Source organism: Berghia stephanieae, chromosome 7 (assembly GCF_034508935.2).
Source record: "Berghia stephanieae isolate SIO BIC M18660-M18661 chromosome 7, UCSD_Bste_1.3, whole genome shotgun sequence".
NCBI lineage: Eukaryota > Metazoa > Mollusca > Gastropoda > Nudibranchia > Aeolidiidae > Berghia > Berghia stephanieae.
In genome coordinates this window covers 21664570-21679605 of record NC_088366.1, presented here as the reverse complement: position 1 = coordinate 21679605, position 15036 = coordinate 21664570, and the positions used below count along the sequence as shown (strand labels likewise).

Here is a 15036-nt window from a genome sequence, read left to right as displayed (position 1 = left end):
AATTATTGGCGAAAGCCTAAGATTAAATAAACTTTGTAATATCGTATGGTGGTAACCATCATTGTCGACGACATCGTGGTTGTCATCATCATCATCATCATCATCATCATCATCATCATCATCATCATCATCATCATCATCATCATCATTAACAACAACAACAACAACAACAACAACATATTAACAACAAGTACAACAATCGTCTCCACAACTATCATTCTAACCAACAGCACCACCAAAACCACTATCATAATTACATCCTCCCTCACCGCCTCGTCTTCCTCTCCTCCTCCACCACCACCACCACCACCGCTACCACTATTCCAACCACTACCACCACCGGCACAATCATTCTAACCACCAAGACAGCAGTAAAAATGATGCAATTTCAGCTCTGAATGAAACTCGAGTCATATCGCTGTTGTTGCTTCTCGATGAAAACTTTAAGGTTACTACATACTACTGAAAACCAGTAATGTAACAGAAATATTAATCTCGCCGTTGAGGGATTAAAGCATCTCTTTAATTTTTCGAGTGAACGAAATGGACTTCTATTGTCAAGGTGTTGTCGCATTATGTCTCGTCGCTTTAGTTTTTAGTTGTATTCTCTTTCGTGATTATTTTTTGATTACGTTTGGAATAATTAAAATCTACTGGTATTGTCATTTCATTGTGAATGTGATTATTTGTGGTTGAAATATTTTTTTTAAAGGTGAAAAAAAAATTATAATTAAAAAAATAAATAAATAAATAAATTATATATATATATATATATATATATATATATATATATATATATATATATATATATATATATATATATATGACCGGATCATCTTTGCCCAACCACTGTAAATAGGCTAGAACCGCCACTGAATAATACCATCACCATCCTCATCATACTCCATATTATATTATTTTTCCTGTAACAAGCTATGAGAGGGAAAGCTTGTGCTTTGTATTCCTCATCAGAAAGACAACGGTCGTGTTCTCAGATTCTCTCCCTCTCTCTCTCTCCCCCCTCTCTCTCTCTCTCTCTCTCTCTCTCTCTCTCCCTCTCTCTCTCTCTCTGCGTGTGTGTTATAGTTATATATCCAGTATCAATATCACAATAATACCGTTTGGAGACGGTGGATCACATATTGACATGTCGAAAAAGAGAATATCAGAGGAACACGATTCTGTGGGCCGACGTAGCCGATGTGAGTGATTATGCCGTAGATAGCCATGTCTGTGGAGCTCACGTCGACTTATGCTATGTCTATTTTCATTTTTTAAAATATAGACAGTCGATCAAATTTAATCGATTCATTTTGGAATAATATATTATTAGCTATACACTAGCCTACTTCCATATGTGACCCAACGTTTCAAAATGGTATTATATCGAGATGAACCAGGTTATGGAAAAATTGAATTTTTAGCCCCAAATATGAAATTAGGGGTTAATATCTTATTCAATCGTTATGGCGGAGATTGAATACTATTTCTTGCATTGCGAAGGACTAGACGGTCGTAATTTTCTTTGTTTTGTGTTGTCCCCCTTTTATATTATGAGTCACAATTACTCACTTTATTTTTCTCTTCATTTTGTTTGCTGGTTTAGTCACCTCTCGCTTTTAATTATCATTACTTATTTCTAAATTTACTTTTCGGGGTTCGATTCATCCCGACGAATTACCGCTTTGAGACGGTGAGTCGCATATGTTTTTAAATAATGTACTTTATCCGACGTGTACTTTTTTGCAGGTCTGATAACCCAATTTGTTATGGGCTCATTGTTGAAATGGAAATACTCTCAAACCTATGTGTTCTCAAACCAACGCAAAATATTGTCCATTACAACAATGTTAAATCAGGCCCATAAATGTTTTCGGTTATCAGACCTTCAAGTAATTTGTTTAAAAAAAAGTGATTCTATATTTTGAATTGAGGACCCAAAAATAACCGCGCTGTCCGTCCAAATCAACAGCGCACTCACATGCGTAGGTCGGTGACCTCGTTTAACCACTGCGCATGCCTGCTGCTCTTTAACCTCCCAACGGGTCATTAAAGGTTAAGCCTCGCTCGTCGACTCGTCGAAGAGACCTGTCGTTTTCCCTGTCTGGCTGGACAGTCGACGAGGTAGAGATAAAAATGAGATTACTTTTACCTCCAGTTCATTCAGTAGTACGAAATGTACCAAACACCGTTGTGAAAATGTTTTCTTGGAAATATAGTTGATAATGGGTTTGATAGGACAAGGAAGAACGATGAAGATACATTTATTATGTGTGTTATGGTTACTCACAATTCTCGCCGTTAGGGTGAGTGAGGCTAAAGTAGGATCCGACGAAGAAGAAGACAGTGTGAAAATCGTTCCGGATTACCCAGACGAAAGCCACAAAGTGGAATCAAACGAGACAGAACGTTATAAATTAGTGTCTTTCAATTTTCATCATGTGGAAGTGCCTTACGTGATATGTCTTTGGATCCTTCTCGCCAGCATTGCCAAGATTGGTAAGAACGCTGTCTCCCCTTGTTGATCAATCAACCTTCGCCTTCATCTCTATGACTCTTTGTCTCTCATTCTTTCTCTTTGGGGGAAGTAAACAGTATTGGGTATTATTTAGTCTACATTTCGCTTTCTCGATCTTATAACCCTCGTTATACCATTTCAACAAATTTCAATAATATTGATAGATAGGTTACTATCTAGATCTTCGGTATGAAAATAGGGATAAAATCGTCCCCACTTTGTCTCGTTCAAGGTGCGTCACATTCACAGGAAGGCGAGATGAATAGAAGCAGCTGTTTTGACACAGACACCAAGCACGCTGCGAAGGTGTGTGTGTGTCTGGGTCGGGTGTCTCATATTTGCGTTTGAATGTCGTTTCCCTAACAATTTTAGTTTTATTGGCATTGGTCCTAAAATGTTTGTGTCTGAAGTTTCACAACCATATATATCTAGATTTATTTAGCGCTTTTAATAAACAGATTGATAACGTTAACACTTTACTTTAACAGTGTTCACACCCACTCACTTATCGAGTGGAAATGGTAATAGTAATCGTTGGACCAAAACACAAATTTATTTACTTTAGGCACAGCTGTCTCTAATTTTTTAAAGAAAAATTAACCGATATAATTGTACTTACAAGACAACAATCACCTCAAAATATTCCAGGATATATTGCGTCTTAGTCGTCCATATATTTATTTGTATATTAATATTGGTATTTATTATCATCATCAGTCCTATTTTTGTTGTTTTTGTTATTATTATTATTATTATCATCATCATTTAGAGAGAGAGAGAGAGAGAGGTCAACGGGTAAGAGAACAGTAACAGCTGTGTTATCATTATGGAAGTAACTGTAAAAATGTAGAGCTTTGAGTGAGTCCCATGAAGCCAGGAATTTATCCATATGTCTGTAATGTTAAATGGAAAGTAAGAATTGCTTGTTGCCATTTGGATGTGGTGCTACCAAATCTAACACATCAGGTACTCAATCATTGTTGGGTGGACAGAGGCCATACCAATTGCTAATTAGTGGTGTGTCTGATGAGTTTTTATTGTGCGCAATATCCATTCAATATGTGACCCGCTTCAGAAAATTGAGTCAAAGTTCAAAGTCAAAATGATCAATAGTAGAAAATTTAGAATATTTGAAAAGTTTAGAAACAAAACTTCATCAGTTAAAGTGTTCATTTCAACTCCAATTTTATAAATTATGCTAAAAGTTCAGATTAAAAGCAACATTTTTACCAAAGTAGAATTTCTTTGGGACGAATTCTCACTCCTGTAGGCGTGCTTACTTTTTTAAAACAGGGACAGGGCTGTTACTGACCAGGTACTGATTTCACTCCAGAGTAGTGTGACTTTACAGAAACCACATAGCCACCATATGCACAGGAAAAGTCTTGTAAATCTGTCTTCTATAACTTGTAATGAAGTCAAGATATGTTGAGAGTGTCCTAGTACTGGTGGAGTGACAATGTCTTCATAATCTTATGTTTCCTTGGATGATATACTTTACACGCAAGGGTATTCCATTTACCTTAGTTTTCAATGAGTATCGGGCTGCAGATAGTGATATAAATATTGTTTGTATACTTGTAGTCATAGGAAAAGGGTGTCTAGCATGTATTTTCCACTTTATGAAATAAGTAATTATATTTAGTCTAATGTTTAATTCGGAGAAGAAGAAGCAGACATTAATTAAATCATTATCAGATCTTTTACGTTGCCTTATCTAATGTGATCCAGTTACCTATTTACTCCTGAGTAGAAAGGTTTATTGTGAAATGAAGTCTTTCTGGACAGATGATCCGACTTCTGACAGTCACTGATTAGGTGGATTTAATTGAGATTGGTGGGATATTGTTGTCTTTTAGGTATTGAGGTAGAAACCATTTTTGGAAAAGTGAAAATATATGAATGAGAACAAATGTTTAGACAGCCATGTTTATATTACCAGCTAGTCTGGAATGAGATATTAATATAATATTGATATGAATTTTTGATAATGAATCAACCCTAGAGTATTCCAGTGGGCAGCGTGGCACCGCAGTATGGTCCTTGCTTTGTACTTTGTACCGAGTTCGATCACCCGCTGCTGAGCTGTGTGGCCTTGAGCAAGTCACCTCGCCATATCTCAATTTGCTGCGCTGCACTGGGGCTAAAGCCTGGGTTAATTCAGTTTTCCCTTGGTATAGACCCTAGAGACAAATTTCCCCAATGGGATGAATATAGGGAGTTTTGTTTTATTTATCTATGATTTAACTATTTTCAGATCATTATATGACAGAATATATGCTTTGCCATTTCTTTTAGTGACTAACAATTATTTGTTTGAAAACCACCCATGATGTCTTGTAGACCAAATATTAAGATGTGGCTTATTAGAAGCACATTCATTAACCGTCTTCCTCCCCAATCTTGTCCCCATCCTTATACCTTGTGGTCAGTAAAAGTGGGTTTGTGCCTCACTGGAAATTTTTTAAAAATAGAGTAACATTGGTCACTTGTCACTGATTGCGATTTAATATGTTGACATCAAGATCGTCATGCAGGTCAGTGACCAGAACTGTAACTGTAATGTAAGTCCTAATAATAATAGTCATGAATATGGGGTCAATGAACCCGCTCCATTTTATTGGTGATCATTACATTTGACGCTGTATCTGTCCATTGTCAACTAGAGCAATCTGCCAAACGCAGATTCTTTCTCGAGGACTTACTGGTATGATAACTATTACAAGTCCGTGACATCTGGAGGGAGGTCTACTATAGATAGAATGAAGTTGACGTCACTCAGGTCTTTGTTATTGTTTTTTTTGTTTTTTGCTATCCACGTTTATGAGTAATTCCCACTTAATTGTATTTACCAGACCATAAACGTTCATGGTTACACATAGTTTTGTGTGTCGGTCCGTTATACTTCCGGATGGCAATGTTGTGAGCTTCTAAGCCAAGCGCATACTATCTATAGATGACCATATTAGTAGCTCATATGAACTGATCGCAGGACGGTCCTGCTCAAATCGTGTCCTTATTTTTTATACCGGGGTACTAGTACCATCTTTGGCGTTTAAAAAAATCAGAGAGTTTTGAGCATCGTAGGACTTATTGTAGCTTTATGCATTCAGCATAATATTGTTACCAGTGTCTTAACGTCTTGTCAGTTTCTGCAGTGATTTACTCGTTAGTTTCGATGGGAAATATTTTTATGAGAGCTAATTTTAGTCTTGTCCTGGCACGGCAATATATTGTTATGATTCCAGACCATATCAATTTGTTTTGCCATACAGTTAACATTTCGACTGATTCTCGCAATAATACTAGAACATTGAGTCACTCACTACAACTACTATTCTCAGTGCAGAATAATTCTTTCTCCCTGCATACCGCCCTATTGTGTACATTATAATATATGCTTCATACGCATTATATAGAATTAAAATTGGCGTGGAAAGCATGTATGGTTGTTGTTATTCCACGTTTCTAGTAGTGCAGAGTGCAATTATGTCTGTTTATCGATCTGTCTCGATTCAAGGTTTTCTTCATCCGTTCTTCTTTATGGTGACGTCATTTGAAAATCGGTTACGGTGGGGATGACCCGAGTTGTTATAACAGTAGAATAAATATGTCTTTGTTTTCTTAAGCAACGTCGGTGACGCGGAGAATTTAACTCTTGTAGCCTGCGTTTTCGTGATCGATTAAATCAAAGCTTTTGTCAAACCTTCTCGCATGGCCACTTCTTATTTGTGATAATTAAAATCAACCACAATTATCGGGACCGTTTAAAACCGCTCCCAATCCATAAGTATTTAGCCAGTAGTTAACTACGTACTCTGTTACAAAAAACAAAAGGACAACAAAAAAAAAAAAAAAAAATAACTAAGCATGTGTTTACATTTTTTTTTTTTTTTGGTCAGAATACTCGTCCTTCAAATATCGATCGATTTGAATGACCCTCATCTTGACATAAGCTCTCAAATCTAGGACTTCGTTGGATTGTTAATTAATATGTTTTTTTTTCTGGAGAACGTGCAAGATAGGTGGCAATCTGTCGATTTTTAATTCCGACAAACCATATTACTGGCCAGTTTCTAAAAATAGAATTCATTCACCATTCGTCCGTTAATATCTTTTGAGGAAATATTATTTTAGTAGAGGACAGTTTCAGCACTCAGTCAAAATCTGTAAAGAAACAAAGCAAAGCAAACGACATTAATGTATCAAATTGTGTACCCGAGATGAAGGTCCGAACTAATATAATACTTTTATGGTTAGGGGGACGTATTATAGACACTTATATATATATATATATATATATATATATATATATATATATATATATATATATATATATATATATATATATATATATATATATATCATTCTAAACATAACTTTCAGCAAATTTGTATGAATGAGAGGGGCTGGTTTTGTAGTCGGGGGGGGGGGGGGGGGGGGGGCACAACCTCTGCTGACAAAACACATTTGATTTTATTCTTACTTTGTCCAGAAAGAGATCGAGATCTGAAAAAAAGTTGTTTGAAACAGAGCCAAACAAAGCAGAGAGGTAGATAATACAGGGGGAAAAAATCCAGTCGTGGCAGGCTGCTTTTTGTTGATGTTTTTATTTCTTGTATTTTACTCTCCGTTTTTCTGGCACTGTTTCATACACACGTTTTCAGATCTTTATCCTGCATCAGTGCCTTATCCCTATTTTGTCGCCCAGAGAAGACCTGTAACCCCGACCTCTAAAAGTTTTAGGGTAAAATTATTATTTTGTGTTCCCCAATGTATATTGTTGATGATTGTGCGCGTTTCTATCTCACCACCTGCACTGACGATAGAGGTTGTAGTGAAATTAAATTAATTGCGTTTGTTGTTGATGTGTCGGCTTGCCAATCCCAGCACGACGTTGCACTGGGTTATGTATGAATGGATGATGTGTCATCGTGATTTCATCGATAATCATCTCATTGGGGATCAGACCGCGCTGCAATTAGTTAATCTCTCTCTCTCTCTCTCTCTCTCTCTCTCTCTCTCTCTCTCTCTCTCTCTCTCTTTTTTTTTTTTTTTTTCCTCCTCTCCTCCCTCCCTCTTTCTCCCCCCTCCTCTTTCTCTCTCTCTCTCTCTCTCTCTGAGTCACGTGCTCTTTTTGTTGTTGCGTGTTTGACTCCTATCTATCTATCTATCTATCTATCTATCTATCTATCTATCTATCTATCTATCTATATTCTCCCCCCACCCCCTTCTCTCTCTCTCCCATTCCATTCGGCTCACTTACTTAACTGTAAAAAAAAAGAAAAAATAAATACATAGTCTCTGTTATTATTTTTTAAACTTCAAATTCATCCCAAGATGTGTGGATGTGGGTTTATGTTCCCGTTTCGGTAATTTCTGTATGATGTCCATGATTACAAATGCAGCAGATACTCTTCTCTCTCCCTGATCTCATCAATCAAATCTTAAATAGAAGGAGGGGGAGGAGGACAGATTGCTATAGCGTGCCTCGGGGGGATACTGTTTTATAACTTTCTATGTTGTTTATTAATGGAATTGCACACACACACGACATAGTCATAGAAACTACTTTAGTCACCAATCAATGGTTACGATGATGGTAGTTATAATGATGATATTGATGACGATGATGATAAGAAAAACGTCTTTGTGATCTTATGGCTTGACCCTCGCCTTTGGACTGATAAGATCATTGATTCGAATCCCACTGTGGATCTGATGAGTACCTTGCCGGTGACAGAGCTGCCTCTTTCGAAAATATAATTGTTATTGCACCTTAATAATAATAATAATAATAATGCTGTCATTTCCTGTCATTCTTCTTTTCCTTTTCTGATTGAAATTTTGATTTTTTAAAGATTGTTTATATCTATCTCTTTATTATTATTATTATTATTATTATTATTATTATTATTATTATTATTATTATTATTATTATTATTATTATTATTATTATTCTTATTATTATTTAAATAAGCTTATAAATAAATAATTTCCTATGTATGGTCGGCTATCCTATACATTTTATACTATTACACGCACAGTTTTTAAAATCTGAATTTAATAATAAAGATGATAATGGAAATTTAATAAACTTCCCGATCCCATCTTTGGCCCTTTGCGCGCCCCCCCCCCCCCCCCCCCCCCATTTCCCCTTTCTGAAACCCATCGTATTTTTATTATCTTTTATAAACAGGCCCTAGATGGGTGGAGTTCGATTATTGTATGAATGTTTTTGTTTTCCGCACCCCGCCCTTAAGTCTACGTACCATGACGTAGAAGCTGTGTTGCTGTGGACGTAAATCGACCAAGAGGGGAAAATCGTGTTTCCATTGCATGTTCATATCATATCTATCGTGGGTTAAAGGCTAGGTGCACACACTGGCAGGTCTGGTGACCGAACGCAATTATGGGTTTATTTTGACATTGTAATGGACATTATTTGGCGTTGGTTTGAGAGTATATTTCAGTTAAACGATCCCATAACAATGTGTGTTAAATGCCTCACCCAAGGACGGTATCGAGACTAGTGTTTTCCACGATCTGTCTCCAATCCGGCCAGTGACCACGTTAAACTTGGCTTGACTTGACTTAGGTGACAAACGAGCCACCACCGATTCACTTTGAAATAACTTTATACCAATGTCCTTTTGTGTCGAAAGGCACGTAAATGACCTTTTGGCACATCTTGAGATGTGCAATGTTCACATCATGGTGGTTGGTTGCTCTTGACACCCGGTACAGGTGTCAACCTCCTCATTAGTAGAGTATGTACCAAGAGCCAGGTACACTTTGTAAACAGTATACGTGCATCATTAAAACACCTCTGATTCTCTCTCTGCCTTATTTTTAATGAGAGGACGTTGGTAATTGGCGATGTAAATGCTTCTTTATGACTCAACACTTCTATTATTTTGGGCTTAAAACGTTTACTTCCAAAATATCGCAGTGATGCCAAAACTCCGATTTCGCCGGGAAAAAGATTCCGGTCTGGAGCAAAAAAATTCGGGTTACGGACAACTTCCATCAAATTTTGGTGAGGTCATACTGTTCCAGGACTTTGAAATGATATTTCTGGTATCCTTTGATAACTATACGATATGTAAACATGATGCCAAATACCACCCAATTCCCATTTCTAGTATGCGGAAATTCCTCTTTCGGCATTGAAATTCCTCCGAGTGGTGTCTGATATTCCTGTGAGTCAAATTTTAAGTTGGCGTCCCTGAAGTCGTAAACCCGACACACATTTTGAAGGATTAGAGAATTAAACAAAAAAACAACAACTACTGTATAATAAAGGAAAACAAAAACAACACAAGAAACCCCCCTAAACAAGAACAAAAACTAAACAACAAAAGCAACCAAAAGATAAAAATATAATGTTTATAAAAGCAACAAAGAACAAAACAAGTTTATTGATCGACACTGTATTCGTTTTTTAAAAGGCGTTTATCAGTTCACTTTGTGATGTAATAATCATTGTTGTCGTTTTATGATTTTCCATTTCGTCGTTGTTATTACTGTTTTAATTGATGCCATTTTACGCGTTGGAAGTGTCAGGTATGCCACATTTCTCTCTCTCTCTCTCTCTCTCTCTCTCTCTCTCTCTCTCTCTCTCTCTCTCTCTCTCTCACACACACACACACACACACACACACACACACACACACAAAACACTGACATAGTGGGGTGAACACTGCTTGACTTAGATTTTACAGTATTCGAAAAGGGACAGAAAGTGAGCATAATATGAGTTAAAAAAAAATAAAATTATGGTACAGTCGACTTGTCCAATTACCCACTAGATTTTTTACACACAAGTCTTCAACCAATTACACATCGTTTTTTGGCCAATCAAAACACGTGGATTGTGACACATTAACAAGCCAGCTGGGACAAACATGATTGGTTATTTACAAATAATAGAATGAATGAAGTTGACGTCACTCTGCTCCTTGTTATTGTTTTTAGACCAGCCAAGTATTTAGTCTCGCCAATTTTAACACAAGTAATAATAGGTTTTTGCACCTCATGTATCAGCAGTATCCCGTGTCATTTTGCGAAAGAAATACATTATCCGATCCCCTGTCCTTCATTGAGTTTAAAGCACATGACAAAACTAATAGTAAACGTGACGACATAACAAACAAGACCCTGCGACACAATGTAAACAAACCCAGACAAGTCCAATGACGCACGCACGGCTTCTGTTACGAATTGACCGTGTTGTGTTCTGAGTCGTTAATGAATGAACACGTCGTTTGCCTGAACGCCTTGTACCTCATGTTTGCACCAATGACACCCTGATTTATCTTTTTCATCATTTTAATTACATAATGATAATACTAATAAGGAAGACACTTATTTAGGATGCTGATTTATTTTGAAAATGTGAAAGCGACCAACCGAGAAGTAGATAGATAGCCGTCCCAGCCTTCGTTTAAATAGATAGTATGCAGTTGACGTCACTCAAGCCTTTGTTATTGTATTTTGCCATCCGCGTTTGTGAGTGATTCTCACTGAACTGTATTAACCCGACTATAAACGTACATGGATACACACTGTTTTGTGTGTTGGTCGGTTATACTTCCGGATGGCAATGTTATGAGCTTCTCAGCCAAGCGCATACTATCTATAACGTACGAAGGCTACTAGCAGGCACTGAGGTCGTATTATCTGCCTGAAGCAAGTCTGTGATATAATATCTATGAATACGATGTTGCTGCTGCTGATAACATTTATAGCGCGCATACAACTTACACTGACGCCCCATGCTCGTTACAAGATTGCATGACACCGTTTTAATGAGTAGGACATATTATATTGACGTAATTGTTATTAAGAGCGATGCCTTGTTAACAACCAAGCAATCGTTGACGGAAAGTTACATCTCTGCTACGATGCTCAGTTAACAATGATTCTAAAAATTTCGATATATCAGACCTCTTTATTGTTATTGTTGTTGTATTATTATTATTATTATTATTATTATTATTATATTATTATTATTATTATATTATTATTATTATTATTATTATTATTATTATTATTTATTGATTTTTATTGTTATTATTTATTATTATTATTATTATTATTATTATTATTATTATTATTATTATTATTATTATTATTATTATTATTACTTTATTACTGTTATTATTATTTATTATTACTGTTATTATTATTATTACTGTTATTATTATTATTATTATTATTATTATTATTATTATATTATTATTATTATTATTATTATTATTATTATTGATTTAATTTTTTTTAATTATTAGAATTTAGATAGGTATATTTTAATTATTATATTATCTACATCATTATGTTATATTTATTGTTTTTAGCTTTGTATTGTGATTTATATTTTATATATTTTATTTTGGTATTAGATTAGATTTTTTACAAAATTTCAGTTGAGAAGCATTTAAATATGTGACACAAGTACATTTGTAATGAATAAAAAATGATTTATCAAATAAGACTTGAGTTTTTTTGTATCATGTTTTTTTTTCTCAAGAAATGGGCAGGGCTACCCCTCACCATCCATCACGAAAAACCAGAAATTATCTTGATTGCCTTATTCACCTTTCCATTACCGTTATTACTATTACTCCCGCCCCCAGCCCTACCACCTCCTCGTTGGCGAGTGGGACATTCCATTATTGTTGTACGTGTTAATAATGGATAAAGTACAGTAGTACCCGTTCACTGCCGTTTTCTGTGAAGTAAACGCGTATTTAAAGCTTTGATCAGACAACTCGTCCTTTCAAATATTGATCGATTTAAATATAGCCGTCATCTTGTCAAAAACTCTTTAAACTTCTCTGTGAAGTCCCAGGTTTTGTGGAAGTTCCAGGTTTGTAGAGTTTTTTTTTGGACAAGATGATAGTTATTTTAATCGATCGGTATTTGAAGGATGACTTTTCTGGCCAAAAATTTAAATACGTGTTTTTCTCGGAGTACGGCAGATTATTCCTTCCCAATTTGAACTCGGATCGTGTACTTGTCGCCCTTTGCCTCGTCTGCTAGCCAAAAATATTAACCAGGGCCTTGTGGTGAGTGTGGTTCGTAAAAATAAAGTAAGTACCAATCCATTCATTCACCGGAAAGGGAATGTGTTCACAACGCCTATAAGATATTACAGGCTTATTAATTACGCGCGGATTATTATGATTTTTATCTATGGACCTCATCGAGGTAAGAGTTGTCCGATTGTTTCATTAAGACCCTATTTTTTTTATTACAAAAACCCTACCGTCGTGCTTTTCTTTCGGCTACAGCCCCACCCCCTCTCTCTCTCTCTCTCTCTCTCTCTCTCTCCCCTCCCCCCCCCCCTCCTGCTGTCTAACTACAGTATTATAATAATCACCTATCAAGGGCAAGATAGTGCGTATTTTACTGCCAGTCTGAAAAAAAAAAACAACAAACACACACACACACGCACACAAAAGACAATCTTTTACAAACTTTGGCCAGAAATTTCGTCGTTCAGATATCGATCAATTAAAAAAGGATCCTCATCTTGTCAAACGCTCTCAAACCTGAGATTTCAATTTGGCCAGAAAGCTTTGTCCTTTAAATATCGATCGATTGAAATTACCCTCATCTGCTGATGTCCCGAAGTTCACGTCACGTCCTGTGTTATCGATGGTTCACGTTCTCGGAATCTGGGACTTCGTTTGGGAGTTATGACAAGATAAGGGTCGTTTTAATAATATATCCAAGGCGTGTTCTCTGGACAGAGTATCAGTTGAGGCTAGGCTATTGGTGTCCGCGTTTCCGATAGTTAATTATGATCCTGTTACTATTGAGATAAACTGGCCACGGCATTGTCGTCGATGGATATGAGCCAAGTAGGTCGTTGGTTACACAATGCTTACAAAAGGGAACAAAAGTGGGTCAATGTCAGAGTTCAGTCTCTGTAAATGGAGTTCGGTTTTATCCTTGATCTTACTGTTATTACCCACACACACACACACACACACACACACACACACACAGAGCGAGAGGGAGAGGGAGATGGGTAGGAGAGAGACGAGAAGAGAAAGAAGGAGAGAGGAGGGGAGAGAGAGAGAGAGAGACAGAGACAGAGAGAGAGAGAGATTAGCATGCTGGTAGATCGTGATTGGTTTACATTATTATCGTACTCCCTATAATACAACAGTTAGACTGCTTGTGCGTGTAATTAAATGTATTGACGCAATTAAGAGCGAGGCCTGGTTAACAACGAACCTAACAGTCTTGCGATTCGGTGTATTGTGTGGATACAATACTATTTCAGTCTTAGTCTGATTATGATATCGAGGTTAATCTCCCTTTAATTCAACGGATTTTAAACGGTTCTCTCTCGACTTACTTATGCTCCGAGTTCCAGTTTCCTTGACCTCGTGCTTGGCCAAAGGAACAGCGGTGCAGTGTCAGAATGCACTTACTCAATCAAGTCGACGTGTACTACTTATATATATATGCAGGTCTGGTAACCCAAATGGTTATGGACTCATTGTTATGGAAGTATTGTGTACTCTCAAATCAATGCAAAATATTGTTCATTACAAGGTTAGATCCAAGACCGTAATTACGTTCGGTTATCAGACCTGCATAAATGCGCACGTCGTCCCAAGTGAAAATCGTGTTCTCAAGCGAAATGCAAATAATTATTAATGTGTGTGACTAGTGTGTGCGATTCGGTGAAATCTTCGTCTGCCATAACTTGCAACATGCAAATGATTTTGACTGATACACGATCACCAAGAATATAATTTACATATCTTCTTACTGTCATCCCCTTTTCTTTTCGATTATGATGGAATCAAAAGTGATGGCGACGCACTGTGTCTCTTGATTTCAAATCAGAACCAATGCTATTTATAATGATGATGATGATGATGATGATGATGATCATAATGATGATGATAATAATAATAATGATAATAATAATAATAATAATAATAATAATAATAATAATAATAATAATAATAATAATAATAATAATAATAGACACAATGATGATGATGATTGTGATATTCGGAACAATAAATACACACGTATATAAATAATAAACGATTAATAAATACATACAAAATATAAGTTTTAAAATGTAAAAAACAACAACAACAAAAAAAAACAACAAAACAAAACAAAACAAACAACAAACAAACCCATAAAGATAACGGAAACTGAGATAGCTGTTGTATTTTCCAAGTGACGCAACCGGGCATTGCCATTCGGGTCTGTTTTGACGACTTCCTCGTTATCGGTTTAATGTCAAGGGAATATCATTTTTAAAAAGAAAAATATATCGTGACACAACGTTTAAATAGTTTATCTTTATCTTATATTGTATTGTTTGTCGTTATGTAACAGGCGAGGAGGCATTCAAGCGTAATTTCAAGCGATCGATATTATAAAATAGAGTAGAACGTAGACGGAAGATATTCAGTATTCAGACACTTGAACGAATTCCTCTGAGGCCATCGATCGATAACAAGGGCGGTTACTGCTAA

General features: G+C 36.2%; 1 protein-coding gene across 1 annotated transcript in view; it reads left to right on the top strand.

Moving 5' to 3' along the window:
* Positions 1 to 2096: 2096 nt before the first annotated feature.
* LOC144976887 (uncharacterized) overlaps positions 2097 to 15036 on the top strand; it is a gene marked incomplete in the record, with an annotated part of 41749 nt that continues 28809 nt past the window's right edge. Inside the window, 1 exon segment of the mRNA XM_078921443.1 lies at positions 2097 to 2499. Within this exon segment, the coding sequence (XP_078777569.1) occupies positions 2226 to 2499 (274 nt within the window).